The 27,142-nt window shown below is 40.1% G+C and overlaps 1 protein-coding gene across 8 annotated transcripts in view; it reads left to right on the top strand.

Moving 5' to 3' along the window:
* Positions 1 to 27,142, top strand: part of TRPM3 (transient receptor potential cation channel subfamily M member 3) — a 493,595-nt gene that overhangs the window by 372,267 nt on the left and 94,186 nt on the right. For all 8 annotated transcript variants that reach the window (XM_078061329.1, XM_078061328.1, XM_078061333.1 and 5 more), the window contains 2 exons: positions 1,015 to 1,087; positions 26,526 to 26,626. In XM_078061329.1, the coding sequence (XP_077917455.1) occupies positions 1,015 to 1,087; positions 26,526 to 26,626 (174 nt within the window). The remainder of the gene's footprint in view (positions 1 to 1,014; positions 1,088 to 26,525; positions 26,627 to 27,142) is intronic.

Raw genomic sequence — 27,142 nt, 5'->3', positions numbered from 1 at the left:
TTCCTTCCCTTCCCTTATGTTCATCTGTTTTGTTTCTTAAATTCCATATATGAGTGAAATCATATGATAATTGCCTTTCTCTGACTGACATATTTCGCTGAGCATAATACCCTCTAGTTCTAGTCACAGTTGCAAATGGCAAGATTTCATTCCTTTTGATGGCTGCATAATATTCCATTGTGTATATATACCACATCTTCTTTATCCATTCATCTGTCGATGGACATCTGGGCTCTTTCCATAGTTTGGCTATTATGGACATTGCTGCTATAAACATTGGGGTGCACGTGCCCCTTCGGATCACTGTGTTTGTATCCTTTGGGTAAATACCCAGTAGTGCAATTGTTGGGTCATATGGTAGCTCTATTTGCAACTTTTTGAGGAACCTCCATATTGTGTTCCAGAGTGGCTGCACCAGCTTGCATTCCCACCAGCAGTGTAAGAGGGTTCAAGAGGGTTCAAGGTTAGTGAGAGGACTGAAGGATCTAGAGTCATCACAATGTCGAAACCCTTCGTAAATATTGCTGAGGAGTAAGTGTGGTGATGGTTTTATCGTACGCATGCACACACACACACACACACACATGCGCACACACACATACACAGACAGACACGGTAGGACCACTTACTGAAGGGCATACTAAACTAGCTACTTTTAAACAATTTCTCAACTCATAGTTTACATCACAGCTTACACATTTTTTGTAAATCCAGCAAGTTTTAATTTTCAAACTGAAACGATAGAAGAGGACATTTTCCTTCATTGTTTCTCGTCATTGTAAACATAATCAATGCAATTATGTGAGGTGGTCTCTGTTAGGAGGCTATGAGACATCTTCCTCTTAATGAACTGCAGAACCCTCTAGCCGAATTCTGGCTCTGTCTGCTTTCCCTGTGGTGAAGAATCTACCTTGTAGATATTAAGATAGTCTGTGTTCAGATATGGTCTCTTTGACTGAATTTCTCTTGGGGAAAAACATGCATTGCTAATGGTCACCTTGTCTCAAATTGCAGATTACGGTATTTCGGATGGGATCAGAAGGACACCAGGACATTGATTTAGCTATCCTGACAGCTTTGCTCAAAGGTAAAAGAGTTTTTCTGTGTCGAGAGAGTGCAAAAATAATTTAAATGGGTTAACACAGCAACTTTGTCTCCTAACAGTAGATATAATCCCAAATGATACTGTGACATCCAATTATTAATAACATAAGGACTTCTCCTGGAAGACATTGTTCCTGCTATGAAATTCTTCTGTGATAGATAGAGCTGTCAAAGTATGACTCAATTTCATAAAGTTTAAATATATTACAATTTGGTCATGTCCATTGAGTCATAAAAATATACAAAGTAAAAGGCTAATGTAATATGTAAGACACTAAGTTACTGAAGTTATTTAACAATTATTACCCTGTCTACTTTCAAAAACCATTTAATATGGCATAGATGATAGATAGATATAGAGATATCATAATGCATTAAAAATGGAAAATCAAAATCATTGAGAGGAAAGGAGGAAGAAATAAACAAACAAAAAAATAGGCTACTATACTTGTTGTAATGGAACATTAAATTTAGCTCTAAGTTTCCTTGAAGTCCAGGCAAAAATAGAAATGCCCTGGATTTTATGATTTTCCTTGAAGGTGGATGTTTGTCCTGTTCTCTAGTCCCTTTGCTGTCAAGAGGTCTCACTACATATGCTCATCCTTGGAGCCATATTCAAGAGAAGAGCAGTTTCCTCTGGGCTCCACAGATCAAATTCTGCCCTTAATGTCCCTTAATAGGTCTATACATTTGACCCATAACATTCAGCATTAAATAAACAAAAGGAAGTTATCTCTTTTAAGCACTGAACTGAAAACTAGAACTATAAGATGAAACCAAACCACAAATCTTGTTGAATGTGGTTCTGAGTTCGAGATATCACCCTCGTTCTCCCGAGCCCCATACTTTACCTGCTGCCCCATTTATCACAAGGTTGGTGACTGCCTGTTGGCAAGCCTTCCTGGATCGTAAGCTCTGTGAGGACAGAGAATGTGTCTTTTCCATTCGTGGATAAGACACACCTCAGCACCTCACATAATCCCTTACACATGGCAGCATCCAGTCAATTTTTGTTGAATAAATGAAGGAATGGATTACTGAATGAATGATTACTTAATGATTCAGTGGTAGACTTAACATTCCAAAATTGAAATTCAGAATAGCAACCATTGTGTTCTATTTTCCAGTCTCCCTACCCTTTTTCCACTATTAATACTTCCTTGAATACCCATTCTGTGGCAGCCATTATGCCTGATGCTAAGCTTTTTACAAATACTATGAACGTTAATTATTACAGCAACTGTATTGTGTAGCAGCTATCTTTAATCCCCATTCTACGGACAGGTAAGTGGAGCTACAAGATTTAAGTAATTTACTCAGGGTTACCATGCTAATTAATAAGCCTGAATTTAGATCTAGGTCCATCTAACTCTTCACTGCACCACATATGGGCCCCCGTGACTCTAGCAGCCATTGATCCCCTCCATGTATCCCCCAAAGGTGTATTTGCACATTCGTTCAAAATCCCAATCACATCTCAGAAATTCACAATGCTGCAAGGTGTATCATGTGTCCCGGGTTGAGAACCTTTGCTCTGAAGCATTTCATTCCAGTGAACTGACAAAGACATGAAGAAGAGTTCATGCATGGGACCATGTGTGGGAGGAACCACAAAGCACACTTTGGCCTCCGTTCTCCGATTGTCAGAGAGAAAATTAAAAGTTTGAGGCAAGAAATTCTCTAATGCTGGCTATTCTTACACGAAAATAAGAAAAAGTAATAAAGCCACTAACTAACACTTATTGAAGACTTGCTAAGTGCCAAACGCTGTGTTAGATACATTCTGTGTATAAATTCATTTAATCTTTACAAATTTGATGACCAGTTCATTACAAGGCTCATCTTATCAGTAAGGAAATCGAGACACAGAACAATTCAGTTACATGCCCAAGATAAGCTGACCAGGAAGTAGTAGAGAGAGGCTGCCCCCATAGCCCTCACTTATGTAAACCACCAAGGCATCCCTAATTGCATTGATAATAAGAAGTAGAACTCCACATTTATCACCTTGAACCAGAACTCAGCAAATGGAGAAGTGGCCCTGTTATTTGGTTAAACACATATAAGCCATCACAATATCTTCTACTGTAAATATTTTCTTCTGTTTTCACCAATTTGTGACTTAAATTTGTGTTTCACCTTTAGATCATAGAATTTATTTGTTATAATATAGGATATATTGTGTCCTGACTGCATGACAGACCATATGAAATACATTTTATATTGTAACCAAGTAGTTATACTTATGTTTTTAGAAAGCTGAAGTTAAAGCACATGAAATTATATTTACATTGTATGCAATGAAATTGGATATTTTCTATTCTATTCTATTCTCTTTAATGCTGATTATATCCCACTAAATTGATTTCATGACCCACTAATGGGTCATAACCTGGGGTTTAAAAAACACTGCCATAGTAGATTAAAGGAAATTATGATTGCTCTAAGAAATTAACATTTCTAATCACTATAACGAATATTATTTATGCAACAGTTGATGCTAATGGGAATTTCTGCCATTAAAAGATTATGATGTGTCATCTCTATTTTGCAAAGGCTTTTAAATGCTCTCTGATTTTAACCCAGTTGATGTGTGAAGGATGTCAAGCTTAATCCTTTTGCTGACTTTCTTGGAGGCCAAGAGCATACTTCTATCAGTTTCAAATTCTTTAGTTTGTTAAATTATGCTTATGTATTTTTTTAAATTGTGCCAGGGCATGTAACGTGGTTTAACACTTAACTTTTACAATTATACTTAGTTTTCAATTATGCCATGCATGAGGGATTTTTTATAGTCAAGTTTTTATTCTTGCCATCATCTGAAAAAACTAGAAATTAGATAGGAGGAGGGGGAGAAAGCCGTGAGACTAAACACTAGTCCATAAATCCAGAGCCCCGCAAAGAAAAAAAAAAAAAAAGGATGTGTTAGGAACCAGGTGGCCATAGGGAAATTCTACCTTTGCTGACCCCTTGTTTCTGATCCCATTGGGTTCAATTTTCTTCAGTATCTGTATATATTAAAGAATACTGTTTATAGGACACAGACTTATTGGGTATCTGTTCAAAAATGAAGAAAGAAGGAGATAAAAAGAATGTCGTTCCAGAGGTCTTAGAGGCTCATAGGTTCTTCAAAGGCTGACCTGGGGTAGCTTTTGAGAATACACGATATCACATCTGTCTTTCATGTTAAGGTAACTGCTCTCCGAGAGTGGTGGTCTGAGGCTAGAAACTGTCCAACCTACAACGCTTCTCCTTTTCTGCTCTCTCCTCTCCCCCGCCACACATACCCAAGGGGACCCCAGGAAAATGCAGAGAAAATGCAGGATGTTGACTATTCAGATAAACAACAAATACATTTTTAGCATAAGCATGTCCCAAACATTGCCTGGGACATACTTATACTGAAAAAGCTGTTTATTATTTATCTGAAATTCAACCTTAACTGGGAGTCTTGTATTTTTATTGCTAAATCAGACTTCCCTACTCAGAGGAGGCCTGGTGCCATGAATATTTTTGGATTTCAGACACTTTGAGTGGTTCTAGGGGAAAAAGTACTAAAAAATCTAGGGAAGTCACCTAGTTCCCCTCTGTCTGCCTCCTTCTCAGCCTGGCCCTGTCCAAGTCATAGCAACCAGAAGCTTCACTGGAAACAACCCCAGACTTACCTTCGTAAACTATCCAGTGTTTACCAACCTGCTCTGAGTCACCTTTTCCTAGCCAACGTGCTCATGCCCCTTGCTTCAGCGCCCCCTGCTCCAGGCTCATAAAGCCAGAAAACATCTGCTCATAGCAGGGTCCCTTGACCCTCTCTGTGGGTATAATTACTTCCAATTTTTAAGTCCTCTCTTGTGCACCTCAGAAGTCAAATCATGGGGGTGTGTACCCTTTCATTTCTATGCATGTACTAAAGTAGAGTATGTGGCTGGCGATCGCTATCCTCCATAAGCAAGACATTCTTTTTCTTTGGGTTTAACCTGCACTGGTAAAGACGTTCTTCTGTGGCACAGGAAAAGACATTTATTGCTTACTTCTTTTTTCTGGAAAGCATTTTTTAAAAGCTCCAAGGGCCTGCAAAACTCTATGTTCCTCCTCAAAACTGCCAAGGTCATCAAAAACAAAGGTAGTTTGAGAAATTGTCACAGACTAGAGGAGCCTAAGGAGGCATAATGACCACATGTAATGTGGCTTCCTGGATGGGATCCTCAAGCAGAAAAAAAGAAAGAGTATTAGGTTTAAAACTAAGAAAATCTGAATGAAGTATAGACTTTCATGGTTTTTTTTTTAAGGTTTTAAGGAAAAATTAGGATAGCTGTGCTATCATATATTTTGGAGCTGAGCAGGAAACATACTGTCACCAAGAAAACCTTTCATGTCATGTCAAAATGACAAAAAAGGAGAAAGCATCTTATGGAATTAGCTGTGAAAGTCAGGTACATATGTAATCAAAGTACTGGACTAGGTACAGGCAGTATTTAATATTTAAAGTGTCTATATAAATCAGATAGGCGTGGATAATAGCTGATCACTATAAGAAATGATTAGAAATCTCACTGGGGAATCTAAGCAGGAGATATATGAATGCAGGACTAATACGAAGCAATTTGTATGAAATCCAATTTCCCTATGGACTTACACAGTCATTTCAGAGAAAATTATCTAGTTCTTCCCTTTTTTTTTATGTTTCGGCTCTTCAGACAAAATTAATCCTATCGATAATTAATAAACTAATTAATTACTTATGATACTTGTAAGTGGAGGGCGACAACTTCTTTTTAAGATACACATCTGTAATTTTCTTGAAACTATGAGGGAAGGAGTTTGAAAAAATGAAATGCCAAACAAAGAGCCAGTATGTTCTAACTTTAGAACATTTTCAAGAATGCTGTTGATTAGATCATACAAAACAATGAAAATCACTATGTTCTGAACCATTTTCCTTTAAAATTATACCTTTACAAACAACTAAACTTGAAATGGAAGCGGATAAAATATAAAAAAAAAACAACAATATATTTTAATGTTTTGAAACCACTTCTGAGTGCATGCCCCTCTGACTCTATTAACCAGAAAATCAATTATTATCACAAACTAGCCCTGACATCAAAAGGCAATTAGTCTTGCTAAATAACTCATCTTAGTTTTTAAATGACTTAATTAATCCTAGTAAAACAAAACTGTGGCATTATTCTGAAGTAGTGTATGTCCGATAATTCTATGTACCCGGTAGATCGCAAAAGCAACTAGCATCCAGAAGTGTTTACTGAGAAGCTACCATGCTTGATCTCAGATGATTAATGAATAGATTTAATGGGAATTAATTATGGCCTTGCTTTGAGGATAAAAAATTATTTCTGATTAAATGTTCAATCTGTCCCATCCCTCTTTCTTGTGTGTAGGCAGCTTAAAACAACATATGCATGATTGCTTTCCCTTTTTTTTATTGCTTTCCTTTTAATAATATTTTTTTAACCTAGAATTGTTTAGATAGCCTTAATATGGCCAAAAAAAAAAAAAGAGAGAGAGACATTCATGTTGACACTTTCATCACTTATATGAGATGCAAAGTTACCATAGTTATTAAATATTACACAAATGGAAGTAGATGAAATTTTATCCAAAGAGATTGACAAGGTCAAAATGTGTGGCATGGTCACTTTATTTTAAGCTTAAAAGGGCATGGGGGGGAGGTACACAAGGGAGAGCAGTGAAATATATCAGTTAGAGACAAAAGTCACTAGGTAATTTTTACAATGAAGATTCTTTCCAAAAGTGTTCAATCCTTCTCTGCGTGAGGCCACGTTTGGTCTTCCTTCTGTCCTTTGACTTGTCAATCAGGCTTCCCCATGGGCACCTGTTTCCTGATGGCTCATTTTGCCCCCTTTTGTCAAATCTTTAACTTAGATGTCACAGAGCAGATTGACCAGAAGCAGGTAGAGTCCTGGCATGGGCCCCCCAAACCCTTTATAGATCAAGACATCTGCTTCCTTAAAACTCTCTGAGCACTTAGCTGCCAGATGACCTTGGCTGCCCACACAATATCTTAGTGACGAAACCAGAATGCCCACAATTTCTCCAAATGTGATGGCAAGAATCAGTGTGATCTGACCCTTGTTTTATTTTTAAAGATTAGACCACCAGTGGAATAGGGTTTCAACCAGGAAGCTTTTTGGTGACAAGTCACAGAAACACAATTCAAATGAGCTCAAGCAAAAATAAATAAGATGGGTTTGTGGGTTTACATGACATGGAAGTTGAAGGGTAAACTGAGTTCAGGCAAAGTGGGATCCAGGGCTCAAATGATGTTATCAGGGTCTGTCCTCCATCTCTCAGACATGAGTCTGTTTACCTGTTGCATAGAATGGCCATCAGCAGTGCGAGGCTCATACCCAACCAGCTAAGTAAATCCCCGTTAAATTGTGGGTAACTAGAGCAGAAGGGACCCAGGGAGGACTTGCAGATGCTTGCCTTAGATCAGTGCCCATCCCTGAATTCATCCCTGTGGCAAAGGCCACGGGAGAATGCCTGTAACCATGAAATGGGAGGGGGGTTCAGCTCCACCCAAGTCACAGAATTATGGGTCCCCTCCCCCACCCCTCAAAAGATTCTGTAGCCACGAAGTAGAGAAGGAGAGTGCCAGTAAGCCAAAAGCAACTAAAAATATATATACTTCTCTGAAGTTGTATGAAAAGAAGTACTGAGGGTCAAAGTATGTCAGATTTGCCTCAAATGCAAATGCCTCAAAATCTGTATATCAGGAATAAATTCTTCATTCTGGAGGCAAAAAATAGAAACTAGGTCAAATGAATACTAATTAGGGTCCAGATATTCACCCAAGCCATACTCATAAGGTTTACTTCAGGTAGACCTAAATATATAGCTTATTAATATTTTTTACTACACAATGATTATGTATTATTATAATCACTATTACCTTTTTCAATTTTCATAGTCTGTACTTGAGTCTATCTGCCAAAAATTTTAAAGGAAATTACATTCTTTCTTTTTTTTTAATATTTTATTTATTTATTTGACAGAAACACAGCGAGAGAGGGAACACAAGCAGGGGGAGTGGGAGAGGGAGAAGCAGGCTTCCCGCTGAGCAGGGAGCCTGACGCAGGACTTGATTCCAGGACCCTGAGATCATGACCTGAGCCGAAGGCAGACGCTTAACGACTGAGCCACCCAGGCGCCCCAAGGAAATTACATTCTTACCATTTTTTCCCAAGACTAAAGTCTATTCCTTAGAAAAAATGATTCCATAAAGGCCAAGTTGCCCCAGGCTTTCCCCACTGGGCTCCTGCACTGCCACCCCAGCCCCTCAGTGGGCTACCGGCCACAGCAGGACTGCCCAGCAAAGGTCCTGATCATAGTGACAATGACACCCATATGCAAACCATCACTCTTCCCTGTTGATCAAACAGCTTCCCCTCACTGAAGCTCGGTTTCCTAATCTATAAAACCCAAAGGATTATAATTTCTCTCTCACAGCCGTTGTCACCATTTTCATCGATAATGCAAGTAAAGCATTGAACCCAGTACCTGGAAAAATCTGTTTAATAAATGATGGCCTGACTGATGATGATGATGATGCCAAGCTAGATATGAGAACAAAGACCAGCTCTGTTTTACTCACCGCCATGAACACACCAACACAGTGCCTCGCACGTCATCAGTATTCAAAAACTAAAAAAAAAAAAAAAAAAAAAAAAAACTATTGTTAAACTCATGAAGGAATGATCAACAGGCTTTAGAATCAGATTAGATATATACTTAGATCCTAGCGCTTTCCTGGCTGTGGTATTTATTAACTAGGTTACTTAACCTCTATATATGTGCCTCAGTTCCCTTCCCTGTGCAAAAGAAAATCACAGCTCTGTCATGTGGAGGGACATAAGGGACACCTGAGACATTGACACTGGGAGCTCCTCGAGGGCAGGCACTCTGCCTTCTTTATGGTAAACACCTAACAACTAGTATTTTTATACCTTTTCCTTCTCAAATAGGCTTTAAAAATTCCTAGGGAACTGGCATGTCCCTATGTCCAAAATGCAACAGAATCAGAAAATGTTAAATTCGAAAGGACCCATAAATCTGCAAACAACAAGCAACCAATAAATAAACCTCAAGCATACATGTAAGGATCTAAAACAATCCACAAACAGGAGTTTCATCTTGAAACTGGTTGAGAACGTGCTAAGCTGCCTTAAAATGAAATTAATTTTCCGGCAAGTTTATTTTCTTACAAATCCAAGTAGATCTTAGAGCAGTAACAGAGAGCAAGGTAGAGAGCAATTGTAGACATTTTTGGCTCAGTAGGAGAAAGAAATAAAAGAACTTAAATCTTTTCATCCTGTTATTTGTACGTTTTACAATTCACAAAGCATTTTCACATAAATTTTATCATCTAATCTTTGCAACAACTCTGTGGAATGGTTATCAGATAATTTATCTCCAAACTGAGACTTTTTTGGCCATGAAAGTGAGCAGTATTAATAATTATGCCAGAAAAACTAGAATAAACCAAGAATATCCAGGTAAACTGGGAAGTGTGATCATCCTGATTACAGACCCACCTTCCATAGGAAGTTTCTGGAGCAAAAGGATTACGTCTTCTTTGTCTTTGTATCCTAACACCTAGAAAAATGCTTGACATATGGTAGGCATCTTATATATGTATATGTGTATATATCTGTGAATATATGTGAATATCTAAGAATATATGTGAATATATATGAATATGTGTGAATATGTATATGAAAATATATATGATGATTATATAATCATCAATGCAATAATTCCAGAAAATGTCCCAGAACTCTGGAACACACATTTCTAGATTATAAGGTCCCATTGAATGCCCAGAACAATGGTAAAAATAAACCCCTATCAAGTTGTATTGTAATATTGCAGAACATGGGAAACCAAATACATATATATATTATATTACATATAGTTTAATATATTATAAATATTATATTTATAAATTATATTTAATATATTTTAATATAATATTTATAGAGTTCATAAATTATATTACAGAATATTATATGGTATTATAAATATATATAATTTTATATATACATATATAAAACATATACATACATATATACATATATACACACGCACATACCTATATAGATACACATATATACATATATGTACATATATATAAAATTCTCCTGTGAGCTTCCAAAGAGAAAAACAGGTCTCATGCAAAGGAGCCAGAATGCTTTAGACTTCTAAACAACAATGTAGAAATCGATTGTGCAATGCCTTAAGAATTCTGAAGAACATTTATTTGCAATCTAGAATTCTCTGCGTAATCTACCAGCCACTCGCGAAGGTAGAATAGACATTGTCGGACATGAGTTATCCAAACGTTTACTACCCATGAACTATTTCTTTGGAAATTGCTGGAGGGTATGCACTCCCAAAATGAAAGAGGAAACCAAAAACAACAACAACCGAAAGAGGAGACGTGGAATACGGGAAGCGGGCGCTCTAGCACAGGAGGGAAGTGTTGGCAATCCCTGGAGGACCAGACTCGGGGACACCTTGTGCACCCAACATAGCAGGCAAAAGCAGGAGCTACCAGACCGTCTTCCTAAGACTCAGTCAAGCCTGGAATCGGCATCGTGTCATTTCTGCTGCATTCCAGGGGCACATGCCGTTGCAAGAGCAGCCCAGATTCAGTGTGAATGCTGGGAGCTATCTCGTTCTTCAAAGACTAGCTACAGTGGAGGACCAAAAGAATCAGCTACAAGAAGGGAAGTGCTTGCCTCTGGGTAAAGAGGCCTGGGATGATGAGATTTGTGATTTTATAACAAATCTTGTTGGAATAGATGACTCTAAAATCTGTGCATGTATAACCTTAGTAAAAATGAAGTACAAAATGGATTACCTGGTTCTCAACGAAAGAGACAGAATGAGTTAAAGACAAAGGAAGAGAGAACAGAAGATAGGAAATCATCAATGCAGTAATTCCAGAAAATTTGCCAGAACTCCAGAGTGTACATTTCTATATAATCCTGCTAAAAATCACAATATGGAAGATGCAAATATTTTACTTACTCATCCATGTAAATGAATTCATTTTTGTCATATCACAAGCAAGCAGGATAACCCAGTAGAATTTTTTTTCCTTTTATTCCCTCTGTCTTAAGTTGATAACGTTTCTCAGTTTTGCATATTGTGCATAACACAGGAACACTTTTATAAAAAATTTTTTTAACATGTTAATGGGAGACATTGTGAAGTATTGGCTTCTTTTATTGCAGAAAGGGCACAATAAAGAGGACTCATCCATTTAGCTAGGTTGGCAAAAGGAAGGAAATAGCATAGTGCTCCACAATGTTATTAATCATAAGCCATATAATTTCATTTGTCCTTTTTGCTTGCATATGTTATTAGGACACAAAGAAATAGTAGCAATATTTCCTGTAGAAACTCTTGGCAAATATCATCACATAGACAAGCAGACTTTGTAAGGTTTTTGTGGAGTGTTGGTCCATAAAAGTCTTGCACCCTAACTCTGAAATGAAACGAACTGTTTTTCAAAGTGAATGAGACCTTACACAGAAAACACAGACCCAATAAATTGGAGAAAAACAAAACAAAGTTTAATCACCACCTCCTCCCACCTCGAGAAAAACAAAACAAAGTTTAATCACCACCTCCTCCCACCGCTAGATTCAGTGTCTAGGAAATGTAGGGACCCAGGCGAGAAAGAGTTCAGCTTTTACTCCAGGCAGGGAACAAGGTTGAGAGAAGTCAGTCCCCGCAGAGCCTCAGGTCACCTCTGACGGGCCAGAGAAGGTGCAGGAACCCCGCAGCAGGTTGCAGCAAGTGTCATGCACAGGAGTGATGTTCTGTTACACCAGGCAGCCTGGGGAAGGGCCAGAGGCACTTCCCTAATTGAATGTGGTTATAGATTATATGGAAAACACCCAGTATCTCAGTTTACATTCCTACAAAACCATCGCCCATTCTTACATTTCAAAGAGATCATTTCTATCTAAACTCAGCCTCTTGCTGAGTTGTAACAAACGGACCTCTTCTTGTTTATATCAGCACCTACAAGCTTCCGCTCACCTAAGGGAATGTCTGAAGAGAAAACCTCAGTAGAAGGTAGCATTTGATTGATTCCCCAAGCTCTATCAGAGGACCACTCCCCAAGCCCTGCAGCGATTCTGACGTGCGCCTAAGCCCTGGGTAATTTAGGGAGTGTCAGCACTTAATTCTGAGAATTCCTGTTTTACTACGTAGTAAGTATTCCTTTTAAAAAATTCAATGACGCCTGATCACTCACATTGACCACAGTAGAAACTGTAGTAATAGTCTGGCTGATAATTGTTCTCCATCAAGGAGCATCTGCCTGCCGATGGCATTATAACTGGATAGATTTATTAAATTATTATTAATCTGGCAAATTCAGTGTTGGGAATAGTAAGATACTGAAAATATTTGCACAGTGCTTTAATTTAAGAAAGCAGTTTTTCCATCTACATTTCTATTTAACCTTCAAAGCAATCCCTGGAGGGAGATATTATTAACCTCATTTTATGTAAGAAGCAGCTAAGTCTGACGATAAGTAACCTCCCCAAGCCCCCACAGGAACTAAATAAGCCCTTTCTCTTCGATGCAAAAAAAGTCCTTAGGGCCCCTACTTCACACTTACCCCACCCCTACCCCCAAAGGGTAACCTGACACAGATATGAATCGAACCAAGAAGCTGCTGCCAGGCTAGTAACTCATTCAATAGGCCACTATGCGTCAGTCTTAGTATCAGAAGTTAATCCCCAGAACACCTACAAGGCATTATCTTAAGTTGTACAAGTCCTCAAAGTCTTAAAATATGGTAGAAGTACACATCATAATAAAAAGTAAATAAAACACTAAAAAGGTGCAAACCAAGGGGATCCCCAGTTTTCAGGAAAATTTTATTATAGAGGCAACATTTGAAATGCCTCTCAGAGTGCCAACTTGTGATGTCAAATAACAGCCTGAAGAAAGACAAATAAATAGTATGCCAATTACTTTTTCAGAGGAATTTAAAGTTAAGAAGATAACAAAAAATAAAATAAAATAGATACTTTTAAAAAATCTTATTAATCCTTAAATTCCACATATGAATGAAATCCTATAGTATTTGTCTTTCTCTGACTTACCTCATTTAGCATGATACTCTCTAGCTCCTGCCGTATCATTGCAAATGGCAAGATTTCATTCTTTTTATGGCTGAGTCGTGTTCCATCACATATATACCACATCTTCTTTATCCATTCATCTATCAATGGACACTTGAGCTCCTTCCATAATTTGGCTATTGTACATAATGCTACAATAAGCATTAGGGTGCATGTATCCTTTCAAATTAGTGTTTTTGTATTCTTTGGGTAAATACCCAATAGTGTGATTACTGGATCATAGGGTAGTTCTATTTTTAATTTTTTGAGGAACCTCCATACAGTTTTCCACAGTGGCTGCACCAGTTTGCATTCCCACTTTAAACTTCATTAAGTTTAAAAACTTAATAAAAATCTTATCAATCATGAAAATCAGAACCTTCAAATAAACAGGATCTAGGAATATCCAGACAGGGCTCATATTGCCCAAACAGGTGTACATCATTGTATCCAATCAATAAGTTCCTTAAAGTTTATTGACAAACTGTACCTTTTGAACTGCATCCTATTTTAGATGCACTTATAAATGTTTTTAAATAATAAAACCAGATAAATCAATCAATCGATCGATCTCCAAGCCCAAATGGCTTGGCTGACAAAAAATAAAGATAAAAAATAATTAAGCTGATAAGTGAATTTTAGATCTCATTTTATCAATTTTGGCCCTAATGATAGGGCATTAGAGAATATTCTGGCTTCCTTCATTCATGCAATGTGGGTTGTTTTATGATAGAGAACACAAAAGCCTGTTTGCCTACTTCCCTTTGTTTGTATCACGAGTTCAGTAAAATTTTCTAAGTTCCTATGAATTAAAAAAGAAAAAAATTCAGCTCTAAAATCAGACTGCCTTTGTTTGAAGCTTGCCTCTGGCCCTTCCTGGCTACCTTACCTTGGACAAGTTTCTGTGCTTCAGTTTCCTTGTTTGCAAAATGGGGGTAACGGCACCTCATAGTTTGTTGTGAGAATTTAATACATGAGCACTTAGAAGCAGTGCCTGTCACAAGCTAAGCATGAAAGAAATATTAGTTTTATTATCTTATTTCCTAAAGATAAACCGAGAAAGAAAACCCTATCCTCCTGCAAAGGGCTCTTTCCACTCAGCGCCTGTTTTGTCTCTTACAAACCAAGTGTGAATTTCTTCCAGCTAAAGTTAATCCAATTTTTCCTGATTCCTTTTAACCTTCTCCTGGGAATCTACCTAAAGTTATTTTTTACCAAAAGGAGATAGTTATCATTCAGGGCAAGAAAATAGAGCAAAGAATAAATTATACACAGACCTCATCTACTTTTTTATGTGCATGTTTCAAGCCTTTAATTTGGTTTTTCTCGATGTAGCAGCCACATCCCTAAGAGAGGCTCACCGGGGTAGGTGGGCGGCTCTGTTCTGGGGGACCACTGAAGCTGTCTCCTAGCAACCCAGTCACGTGACAGGGCCCTTCAGCTAGTTCCTTTCCACCTTTGTGGTTTTCATATAGGAAGAGAATGTGATGTCTTTAAATGAATGGATGGTGAGGTTTTCATTGACTGAGACCCTATCGCATTTCGGCGCAACATCTACAAACAAAGTAAATTGATGGAAATGAGCAGAATCCCTAGGATGCATATATAATCCAGACAAGATTCCTCAGATAAAACACGGAAAGGTCCAAAGACCCCCACAAAAAGAAATGTTTCTCAACTAATATAGAGATAGGTGGCATCATCCTACGGATCAGACGATCATGGCACCACTACGGACATTGCAAGGTCTGCAAATCCTGCCCCCTCCACCACCCCAGTCCATCACGCAGGACCATACTTGAACTATCAAGGTCAGATGACACACCTGACATTTTTATTTAGCAGCTCTCTCAAAGGGAGTCCACAACTCCATTTACAAGCCACCGAAGTATTTAGTGACCCTCAGGGTATTAAAAAAATAAAACCAAAACAAAAAAATCTTTCCTCAAACACTGAATCTCAGGTCCCTAAATAAACATTCCCTGCAATATGTGCCTTTGGTGCTATGTCATAGTTGGGAGGTCTTACTTCACGTGGACCCCCTCCTTCTTAAGGCCTCAGCCTGTGGCACGTTCTCCACGTTCCAACATTCTCTTCAGCTCCTCACTCCTGCTCACTCTCAGCAGGTGGTAACCTCTCTTACTTCACTTTCAGTATTTAGCTTCATCCAGGCTCCCTTTCCCCCCCCCCTCAGGAATATTAGTTTCTCCACTCAGCCTCACATCTCTTCTTTGCTGGCTGACTGCTCCCTGGCCTCCGGGCTTCAGGATCTCATCCACCATATACTTGTACTTCCCTCTCTGATTGCTCTTTCCCTTCCGCTCTCAACATAGTCAGGCTCTCTGTCACAGGAAACCTTGGCCCCTCTCCACCAAGACCCTCCAGGAAGCATCTGCTTTTCCCTTCTTAACCTCCCGGCTCTGAAAGGCGGTCTGCCTTTCCACCAACTGTCCTTACCGTCCACCTACTCTGACTTCTGGGCTCACTGGCTCACTCTGCAAAGTTTTGTATTCCCCATTTGACCCCGTCCACTTTTCTCACACAGCTTTCAGTACTCCTGAAGACCCCAAATACTCTTCCAATCCCAATGGTTATTATTATTCTTGAACATTCAGAAACTTTTGACAGTGTTTATCTCCTTTTTTTTAAAGATTTTTATTTATTTATTTGAGATAGAGCAAGAGAGAGCAAGCGTGGCAGGGAAGGGCACGGGGAGAGGAAGAAGCAGGCTCCCCACTGAGCAGGGAGCCTGATGTGGGGCTCCATCCCAGGACCCTGGGATCATGACCTGAGCCTAACGCAGACGCCCAACCCACTGAGCCACTCAGGCGCCCCGACTTTATCTCCTTCTTACTGCAATTCTTTTCTAGCCTGAGAGAAGGCCTCAGTTTAAAGCCTGGTTCTACAAGTTACTCCATCTCTCTGAGCCTCTGTTTTCTGATCCTCAAAGTGGGGATAAAGATATTCACTGTACAGGGTTTTTGTGAGTATTAAATGAGATAATAAATGTAAAATACCTAGTATGCGATTGGCTTTCAATAAATGACAGTAATCGTATTTATTTTTACCTTTCCTTGGTATCAGAGGTACTGAGTGTTCTACATTTCTGACTGCTCCTTTGTCTCCTTCATCAGACATTCTTACTTCTCAACTCTGCCCTCTGTCAAAATTATAAAATACCATGGCTTTAATATCATGTCTGTACAAATGACCTCCAGTTATATCTCCAGCTCCCGCTTCCCTCCCTGCCCCCTTTTCTAATTGCCTACTGGACAGGTCCCTTGGGTGTCACTATGCACCCCAAATTCAAACAAATTATCTTGAAATCTACATATATTTAAAAAAAAAAGTCATCTTTCCCCAAAAAGTTGATTTCTACCTGAGTTCCCCAGTTATGTTCATACAGCCCGTGTCTGTGGAGTTCTCCAGCCTCGAAATCTCCATCACATTTTTCCTCCCTTTGTTCAAGCAAATTCTTACTAATTGGGGGCATTTTTGCCCCACAGTATCTCATACGTCTATCCCTTCTTTTCCTCCTTGCTTAGCACCAGTAGACCCTTCAGGACATTTGACCTGATTAATTGCAGTGGCTTCTTACAGGATCTTCCCTGCTTCTTATAGGCGTATCCCTGTCCATCCTCAATACTTCAATTAGAGGAACACTACTAATGAAAAGGTCTGATCAAAAACACTCTTCTACCTACAGAATCCTTCAGGATGTCCAGTGCAAACATGGCAACACAAATTCATCAGTCTCTTCTTCTAGAAAGCTTCAAAAACCAGTAATGAAAAGGGAAGGAAAAAAACAAGAAAACTCTATTTTTGGTAAAAACTGGGAAATATTCCAAAATATTTGTAAATGCAAGAGCTCTGTGGGAGGAAAGAGTAAAAGCTGAGGAGAGAGGAACTAGCAGCAGCAATCCTCAGAAAGCACGGAAATGTAATTCCTAGATGTGAGGAAGGCCGTAAGGTGCAAAGTTCTCTCCTTTGCCTGGAACAGCATGTGCAAGAACCAGAGTGAGTTCGATGGTGAACCCTGATCCTGACTTTGTACCTAGAAATAGAGGCAGTTGGCTACATATAGAATTATACAGTTAAGTCCTGTTTGCAGCAAGGAGCTTGTCTTTGTGGGAGCTGAGAAGCCTTCCAGTTGTGAATAATAAGTAGCCTGGAAAGCTATCCTGGGCCCATTATAACCCAACTCACTAGATGATAAATAATAAAAAAGCAATTAGCATATAGATACATTCTAAGAAAAAAATAACAAAAGGGCAAAATGTATGCACAGAAGAATACTCTATAAAAATGTTTCCAGAGAACAGATGAATGTTATGAATAAATATTTTACCATGAACTTTAAAAAAAAAGTTAAATCTCAGTGAAGCACTTAATCTATGAAGTAATACTTCCAAGTTGGAATACCAAAATTCAGGTAAGAGTAGGTGAGGCAGCAAGAGGAGATAAAATGTGCGTAGCACTCAGGAATGAAGTCAAGGAGGAAACTGAAATCAGCACAAAATTGCAGACTTGAGAAAGGGTGCAAGATCAAACATGCATTGTGAAAAACCTAGTGCAGGGCACAGAGGATAGAAATGAGGAAAGTGAACAGAAATAAAATTGAAACATAAATAAAGAGTTAATTAGGATTAAGGAGAAATTATATTTATAGAAGACTGAAAATGGAGATCCAACATAAGCATAACTGGTATCTCCAAAGAAGAAAAGCAAAGTAATGGATCAGAACACATAACTTAAGAATTTTTTCATCAAATAAGTTTTGAAACTTTGATCTAAATATTAAAAGGGCCACCTTGTGCCAGGTTAAACTGATTCAGAATCCTCAACACCTAGAAACATCCTAGTAAAGTTACTGAACCTCAAAGAAAAATAAAGACTACTTTGGGCCACCAGGCAAAAATGATCAAGTCTTTCATGAGATTAAAAAATCAAGTTGTCTACAGACCTTTTCACAGTAACATTCAATGCCAGGAGATAATAGATCAACAGATTTTTATACTGAGACAATGTCATTCAACTATAACGACTACTTAAAAAAAAAGTTTAGAACATTCTAGAACTCTGACAATATTGTTCCCATGAGTTCCTCTTGGAAAAACTACTAGAGAAGATGCAACCTACCAACCAAGAGATGGTTGGGTACATTCTGGCAAAATTACTAATTGTAAGCATTGATACTAGAATCTAACAGAACTAAGAGAAAAACAAAAATGGGACTTTGAGTAACAGAAAGGAATTTAAGTGTTTCCTGCTTTCCAAGGTAGAAATAACACAACAACAAAAAGCAATTAAGAGGAGAAAGGATGGAGGTAGAGGTGGTAGGCTTTTTGACTCATTATAACATCTGTACCTTTTGCCTAAAATAAGGAATATAATTTAAGACTGACAATTCAAATATTAGTAATAGAAATGTAAGCATATTTAACAGAACCAAGTGAAACACTAAAAATATAATGGTATATTCTAAAATCGAATGGTGGAGGAGAGAAAAGGGAGCAAGGGTACATGCACAAGATTAATCATTGCTCGCAGTAGTAATGAGTGCTGTCTAAAGAAATAGAAATAGGAGTCCCACCCCAGACCAACTGAATCAGAGTCACCATTTAAGCAAGATTCCCAAATGAATCATATGCACATTAAAGTTTGAGAATCCTACACTGCACTACAGCCAACATGTTAAATACTCGTGCTTTCTCAACTCCATTTTACCTTCTTGTCTTGATGGTTTACCTACAATAGTATTTTTAATGGCTAATAGTGTTAGTTTTCTTTTACTTAGAAATTACCACAAACTTAGTGGCTTAAAACAAAAGAAAAAAAATTCATTCTCTTAAAATTTTAGAGGCTGGAAGTCTAAAATTAAGGTGTCAGCAAGGTTATATTCCTTCTGAAACTTCAGGGGAGAATCATTTCCTTGCCTTTTTCAGCTTCTGGAGGTTGTCCACATTCCTTGACTTGTGGCTCCTTGCTTGCATCGGTCCGACCGATGCTTTCATCTTCACATGTCCTAGGACTACTTTGAATCCCTTTGTCTCCCCCTTATAAGGACCCTTGTGATTATATTGCATTGAGCCCACCAGATAAACCAGTATAACCTCCTTGTCTCAAAATTCTTAATCACATTTGCAAAGTCTCCTTTGCCATATAAAGTAACATCTTCACTGGTTCCCAGGATCAGGACATGCACAACTTTGAGGGGTGGGGGCATCATTCAGCCTACCACACACTCCATTTGTTCAAATCTCCACCATCCTTCCCTACTAGAATCAAAGGCTATTTCCTCCTCAAAGTGACATAGCTGACAAGGAAATGTTCTGGGCTTATGCACATAGCTTCTATAGCACTTAACCACTTTGTTCTTTGATAGAGTGATTTGTAGACTTGTCCTAGCTCTCCCTTTACCCATCCCACCTCCATTCTTATTAGATTGCATTTTCCTTGAGGGAAGAGATTGCAGACATGCTTTTATTCTCATACTCTACTAAAGGTGCACACACTAACATCGTCAAAGACTTCTTAATTGCCAAATCCAATGCACACTTTGGGGTTCATTCATTCATTCAACAAATGGTTATTGAGCACCCATTATGTGCCAGGCACTGTTCTGAACTCAGAATACAACAGTGAATAAAGTAGACTAACTCCCTGGCCTCTTGAGGTTTACACTCTGGAGAAGGAAATAAATAATAAACTAATAGATACATAAGCTGGTCCCTTGTAATAAAAAGAGCTGTAAAGAAGGAAAGCCAATTGGGGCGCCTGGATGGTTCAGTTGGTTAAGCGTCCAGCTCTTGATTTTGGCTCAGGTCATGATCTTGGGGTCCTGGGATCTAGCCCCAGCATCCAGGGCTCTGCACTAAGTGTGGAGTCTGCTTGAGATTCTCTCTCTCCCTTGCCCTCTGCCCCTTCTCCCCACCCCACTCCCACTCTCTCTCGCTCTTTCTAAAATAAGTAATCTTAAAAAAAAAAAGAAGGAAAGCCTATCTTCTTTACTTGCCGTCTTTGCAGCTTTGGACTTAATAAGCACCCCCTCTTTCTTAAAAGTCTCTCTTCCCATAGTTTAGGGCACCATGATCTCCAGGTTCTCTTCCTATCTCTCTGTTTTCTGTATGTGTTTGTGTGTGATTGCTTTCTAAAGATTTGCCTTACTTTCATAGCTTTTAAATATTGGTGTTATTCAATGATCCATCCTCTGCTCTCTTCTTATCACCTTCATGGTAATATTTTCCAAATCTCTGTCTCCAGACTCACCCTTCCTCTGCCCCACATCTCAATATCCAGTGGCCTCTGGTCATTCCCACTGGGATGGATATACCACAGGCATTTTAAGCTCAATATATTCAAGAATGCAATTTTGCTGTCCCCCAAAACTTGTTTTTATCTTGCATTGCCAATCTCAGTTGGTCATTATGTACCTGGGTTCCCAACCTAGAGTTAGGAGACCACTTTTGACTTCTCTTGCTCCCCACTTTAAATCTCTTACCTAAAGCTATCAACTGTGCTTTCTAAATATCCCTCCATCACAGCTGCCCCTTCAGATTATTATCCCTTTCCTAGAATATGGCAAAACTTTCCATATTGCTCTTCCTCCCTCCAGTCCAATGTCCCTCCCTACCTACCCTTCACACTGCTGCCATAGGAATTTTTCTAAGAATGCATCTGACTGCATTATTTTTCTTTTTTTTTTTTTTAACATATAATGTATTATTTGTTCCAGGGGTACAGGTCTGTGATTCATCAGTCTTACACAAGTCACAGAGCTCACCATAGCACATACCCTCCCCAATGTCCATCACCAGCCACCCCATCCCTCCCACCCCCCACCACTCCAGCAACCCTCAGTTTGTTTCCTGAGATTAAGAGTCTCTTATGGTTTGTCTCCCCCTCCGGTTTCATCTTGTTTCATTTTTCCCTCCCTTCCCCTATGATCCTCTGCCTTGTTTGTCAAATTCCACATATCAGTGAGATCATATGATAATTGTCTTTCTCTGATTGACTTATTTCACTTAGCATAATACCCTCTAGTTCCATCCACATTGTTGCAAATGGCAAGATTTCATTTTTTGATGGCTGCATAATATTCCATTGTGTATATATACACCACATCTTCTTTATCCATTCATCTGTCGATGGACATGTAGGTTCTTTCCATAGTTTGGCTATTGTGGACATTGCTGCTATAAACATTGGGGTGCCCGTGACCCTTCAGATCACTACATTTGTATCTTTGTGGTGAATACCCAGTAGTGCAATTGCTGCTCTATTTTCAACTTTCTGTAAGGCAAAGTACAGTTCAAACAACTGTAAGGCAGCTCTATTTTCAACTTTCTGAGGAACCTCCATACTGTTTTCCAGAGTGGCTGCACCAGCTTGCATTCCCACCAACAATGTAGAAGGGTTCCCCTTTCTTCGCATCCTCGCCAACATCCGTCGTTTCCTGACTTGTTAATTTTAGCCATTCTGACAGGTGTGAGGCGGTATCTCATTGAGGTTTTGATTTGTATTTCCCTGATGCCGAGTGATGTTGAGCACTTCTTCCTGTGTCTGTTGGCCATTTGGATGTCTTCTTTGCAGAAATGTCTGTTCATGTCTTCTGCCCATTTCTTGATTGGATTATTTGTTCTTTGGGTGTTGAGTTTGATAAGTTCTTTATAGATTTTGGACACTAGCCCTTTATCTCATATGTCATTTGACTGCATTATTTCTGAAATGAGGTGTTCCAGTGGTTTCCCCACGTCTTCAGAATAAAGGGAAACTCCTCCAACATCATGTTCAAGTCCTTCCATTCTGGTTTCATCTCTCTCTGCTTCTAACTCACATATACCTCAAGCACTGATTCTCCCTCAGTGTCTTCCCATGAATTTCCCAAACTCACTGGGCTATTTAACTCTCCCAATCCTTGCATAGGCTGTTCCTTTTGCTACAATGCTTTTCTTCATCTCATTTGCCTAGTGAACTAATCCCTCCCTTAAAACTATTATCTATGCACTTAAATCTTCCCTGACCTCCTGCAAAAAGAGGAAATATTAAAACTCTATTTTTTTATGTCTTATACCTATTTGTATTCATTCCCACATCAGGGCCTTTATATTTGATGTTCCCTCTTCCTGGAATGCTCCCCCGCTCCTGCCCCCTGCCAAGATCTTCACATGATGGCTTTTTCTAATTGTTTAGGTCCCAGTTCAAATGTTATTCTCAGGGAGGTCTCCTGCCCATTTATCCTAACAGAGCAGCTCCACCCCTACCCGGGTCATTATCAGTACCACCTTGAAGCCAGTACTTTAAAAGGCCTTCTCCATGCCCACCTGGGATCTGGCATCAGCCAGGGCCACAGTTTCATATGGATGGTGTACCCTTAGGCCAAACCAGGATCTTCATGGATTCCCAGACCCATTTCAATACTTCAGGGCATTTTCCAACCCTCTCTTTGCCTCACAGGACCAACCAGATGCCCCAAAGGACACCCAGACTTGTATCTATGATGTTATCCAATGGCTTCGTATCCAGCCCTGGTTTCAGGAGGGCATCCTGGCCAGCAGATCACTCCAGCTGATTGGATCATGTGAGGCTGGGTAGCCAGAATGGTGTCGCCACATTGAGTTGGAATGACTCAAAGTGTTCCTCTAGACACAGGTCCCACGTCTCTCAGGAAAGACTCTGCTCCTTCACAGCACTTACACAATCAGAAAGTACACAGTTCCTTATTTTTGTTTGCTTATTCCTTTACTTTCTGAGTGCTGCCCCTCCATGGGTAGAAGTAAGTAGTAAGCTCTGTACAGAGTGACCTTAGCTATCTTCCTCAGCATTGGATGGATGTTCAATGATAAAACAATTCCTGCCATAGAAGGTATTCAATATCTGTTGAGCAGATAAATGAATGACTGCATGAGATGATGTATTTACTTACTGACCTAGCTCTTCCTCTAGAATGTAACCTCTCAAGACAATGGACTCTGTCCTACTCACCTTGGTCCTCAGACTGGCATAGTGCCTGCCATAAGAGAAGGCATGAAATCTGGATTTTTTTAATGTGTAAATAAATGAATAACCAGGGGAATAAGTGAATGATATATTATCTATCATATTATGTTATTATCATATATTATCTAGATTCAAGGTTCTTCACCTTGTCTTCATGATTCTAATGTGAAGATAAGGTTAGGGACCTCTTGTTCTTAAAAGCTCTTGGGGAGCTTTTAAAAACTGCAATGCCCAGGACCAGTGAAACCAGAATCTCTGCGATGGCTCCCAAGCACAAGTATATTTCAAGCTCTTCAGGCAAATTCCAGCATGCAACCACAGTGTCACATAGGGTGACCAGCCATCCAGGTTGGTGCAGGACTGACAGGTCTTCCAGGACTGACAGTGCTAACAGCCTGACTCTCCTGGGCAGCTGGGATGGTTGGTCACCCAAGTTGAGAACCTCTGATCCAAACTGTCACCCAGGATCACTTTTGAGTGATGTATTTTCAATTTTTGAGAAGTCAAGACACACTGGCTTTGCGATTTCACTTGACACTTAATGTAATTACATTCAGGTAACTCACATTGACCCCAATAGCTGCTTCCTGCTTTGTTCTTGTTCATATTTGTGCTGCTACTTTTGACTGGGTGACATACAAATTTGTGGCATACAATGGCAAAGTGAATGATTAAACCATTACAACAGGTCAGCAATGACCAATAGAGCTGCTAAGGGAGCAAAGTATAAAGTGCTAGCTTTCCAAACGCATCCCCAGTGAGCCTTCCCTTTCTTTCCTTAAAAAAAAAAAAAAATCAAAATGATGACTGTACGTTTTGACATGTTCCTATTTATCACTTGTTTACACCAGTTACCCTGATATTAGTTTGTGGTTTCTGATGTTATCACCTGGGGTGATAAATAATTTTTAAAAGAAAAATCCTTATGTAAACTGAATTAATATTCATCATCCCAAACACTAATTAATTTACTACAAGTATGTGGTTTATACCGAACCCATCAATGTGTAGACACCAGAATCAAAATGCCCTCTGCCCTGTGAGGAAAAAGTGGCACACAGCTCTCTAGGGTCTTTGTTATTCAAATGAAAGTCTCAGATCATCAGCACCAGCACCACCTGGGAGATTAGAAATGCGGAAACTTAGGTCCCACCCCAGACCTACTAAATCTGATTCTCTGGAGGTAGGGCCCAAGACTCTGTGTTTTAAAAAGCTCTCCGGGTTATTCCTATGCATGCTCAAATTTGAGAGGTGCTGTCTAGAGAGCATTTTGCTCACCCAGTTCTTAACTTTAAATGTCTCAGAGCCAAGAAGGAAGAGTCAAGGGGAGGCAGCAGACGGAATCATGTAGCACAGTGGTTCCCAAGCTCTGGGGCACATTGAAAACACCTGGAGATTTTTAAAGCTATCAAAACCTGGCTCCCACCCTACCAATGGGATGTGGTTGTTTTGGGGTGCAATCTGGGCATAGGGATGTTTTAAAAGCTGCCCGGGTGATTCTAATGTGCAACAGACTTTGTGAATCCCTGCTTCATCACCAGCAACCCTATCTGCAGCTCATTGCTTCGAGCCTCCACTGCTGAAGAATCCAGAAAGATGGGTAGTACTAGCATTTGCTAGCCACCCCTCCCTCACAAACATCGGAATCAGCAGAGGTGGAATGAAGGGAAAACACTGGGGCTGAATCTCACGTCTGGCATGATAAATGCCTCTTCTGTTTCCTTTCTGTTAGTAGCTGTTTGGTTTTTAACCTCTCTGGACCTCAGTATCTTCATCTGTCAAACGGAGACAATAAGACCCATTTCCCAGGATTGTTTGGGACATTACATATGATAACATGTGCAAGTGCCTAATATGTTGCCTAGCACACAGTAGATGTCCAAAAACTCTGAGGCAGGTAAGAGCGCTGTCTCTATACCCTGCTCCCCTGCTGGTGGGACATCTAGCAGCATGGGGTCAGGCAAATATTTAGGGATGGCTCCTGGTCAGGGTACCAAGGGTGTTAACTGCAAAAACCCAGTTCACATGTGAATTCATTTATATGATCTCATTCTAGTTTCCCATCCCAGCCAGTAAACAGGATCATTCTTATTGTCCCCATTTCACAAGGTGACAGAACAGTAATACAGAGAGGACCAAAGTCACACAGCTGTAAAATGGCAGACTTGGGTCCCCTGACTGTAGCCCAGTGTTCTCTCCACCTGCCGTTCTAAGGCCTCACACCCAGCTGCTTGGCAGGTCACATTTATTGACAGGATGCATTGATCTAGACCAGCCCCTTTCCAACAGAACCTTCGATGGTGATGGAACTGTTCTGAATCTGCACTCTCCAAGTCAGAGACCACCAGCCACATACGGCTCCTGAGCATTCAAAACGTGGCTAGTGTGATGGGAGAATTAAAGTTTTTGTTGTATTTCATTTTGATTAATTTAGATTTAAATAGCCACCCGTGAACCACACAGATCTAGCCACAGAGTCTGGAGAATAACAGGAAACTGAAAATTTATTCCAGTGGCTTCTACCCACCAATCAAAAAAAAAAAAAAAACCCTAAGCCACTTGTTTGCCTTTCTCTTAAAAGATCTTAACTCTTTTTCATAGACTGGCCAAGCTGGCTCACTAGTTGACGAGGGCACAGCCCCGTGCAACACACATTTGGAACAACGCTTCGCACCAGCGATCAGCCAGCACAAACAACACGTGTTACAGAGTCCTGCTTCTCAAACTTGAATGTGCGCATGAACCATCTGAGACCTTGTTAAAATACGGATTCTGATTTAGCAGATCTAGGGTGGGGCCTGAGCATCTGCATTTCTAGCAAGCGCCCAGGTGCTGCTGCAGCTTCAGCTCCACGGGCCACATGTGGACTAGCAACAGTGCTGAGCAGTGGTCTTCAGTGAGCTGATTTTGTCTCTTTCCTTCCTCCTGGAGGCATCTGGCAATGTCTGGAGACATTCTGGATTGTCATGACTTGGGTCGGGGTGTCATGGGCATCTACTGGGTTGAGTTCAGGGATGCTGCTAAATAATCCACAATGTGCAGGACAGCCCCCACAAGAGAGAATTATCCTGCCCCCAAATGCCAGTAGTGCCCTGTCTGAGAAGCCCTGTTGCCCAGCTGAGTCTACTCTTCAGGAAGAGGGGGTGTTGATGGGAGAATCGTGGAGTAGGTCTTCTTGGTATAATAACTCATCGTTGCTTTCTCTCTCCCACTCTTTCCTCCTCCTTGTCTGCACAGGAACAAATGCCTCGGCCCCAGACCAGCTGAGCTTAGCTCTAGCCTGGAACAGAGTGGACATCGCTCGCAGCCAGATCTTTATTTATGGGCAGCAGTGGCCGGTAGAGTATATGTCACCACCCCTGCAAAGCCCACTTGCTTGGGCAAGGGTATTTGCTTAAGAAGTCTCCGTCCGAGAGCAGCTTGGAGAAGCTGCTGCCTCTTCTCTAGGATGCAGATGTTCCCTCCCTGGTAGCCCTCCTCGGGCTCGGGCCCCTTTCTCATATTTAGGAAAACACTGCCACCTGGTTGACGCCATGACAAAGCACAACTGCAAACATTCCAGACAGTTCCCATCTCCGGGTGGCCTCTGATGGCAACGTTCAGCTGCAAATGATGCCATCTCTTCCATACGTCTGAGAAAACACAGAAGACAAAAGTGTGTTCGTGCAAGTGAAGGAAGGTGTAGAGCTAGCGGTTTGTTTCTGGTTGTCTCTGAGTTTGCTGCGCCCGAGCGGCGGTGCCCCATGCTAGCGTATGGCCCCATCACACCTCAGGATGCAGGATTAGCAAGCTCCCGCGTGCAGGTACCATCTGGTCCTGGTGGCTGAGCACAGGTCCTCCCTATTCCCAAGCAC

The sequence above is a fragment of the Halichoerus grypus genome, chromosome 14 (assembly GCF_964656455.1).
Source record: "Halichoerus grypus chromosome 14, mHalGry1.hap1.1, whole genome shotgun sequence".
Classification (NCBI taxonomy): domain Eukaryota; kingdom Metazoa; phylum Chordata; class Mammalia; order Carnivora; family Phocidae; genus Halichoerus; species Halichoerus grypus.
This window is presented reverse-complemented; position numbering and strand designations above follow the sequence as displayed.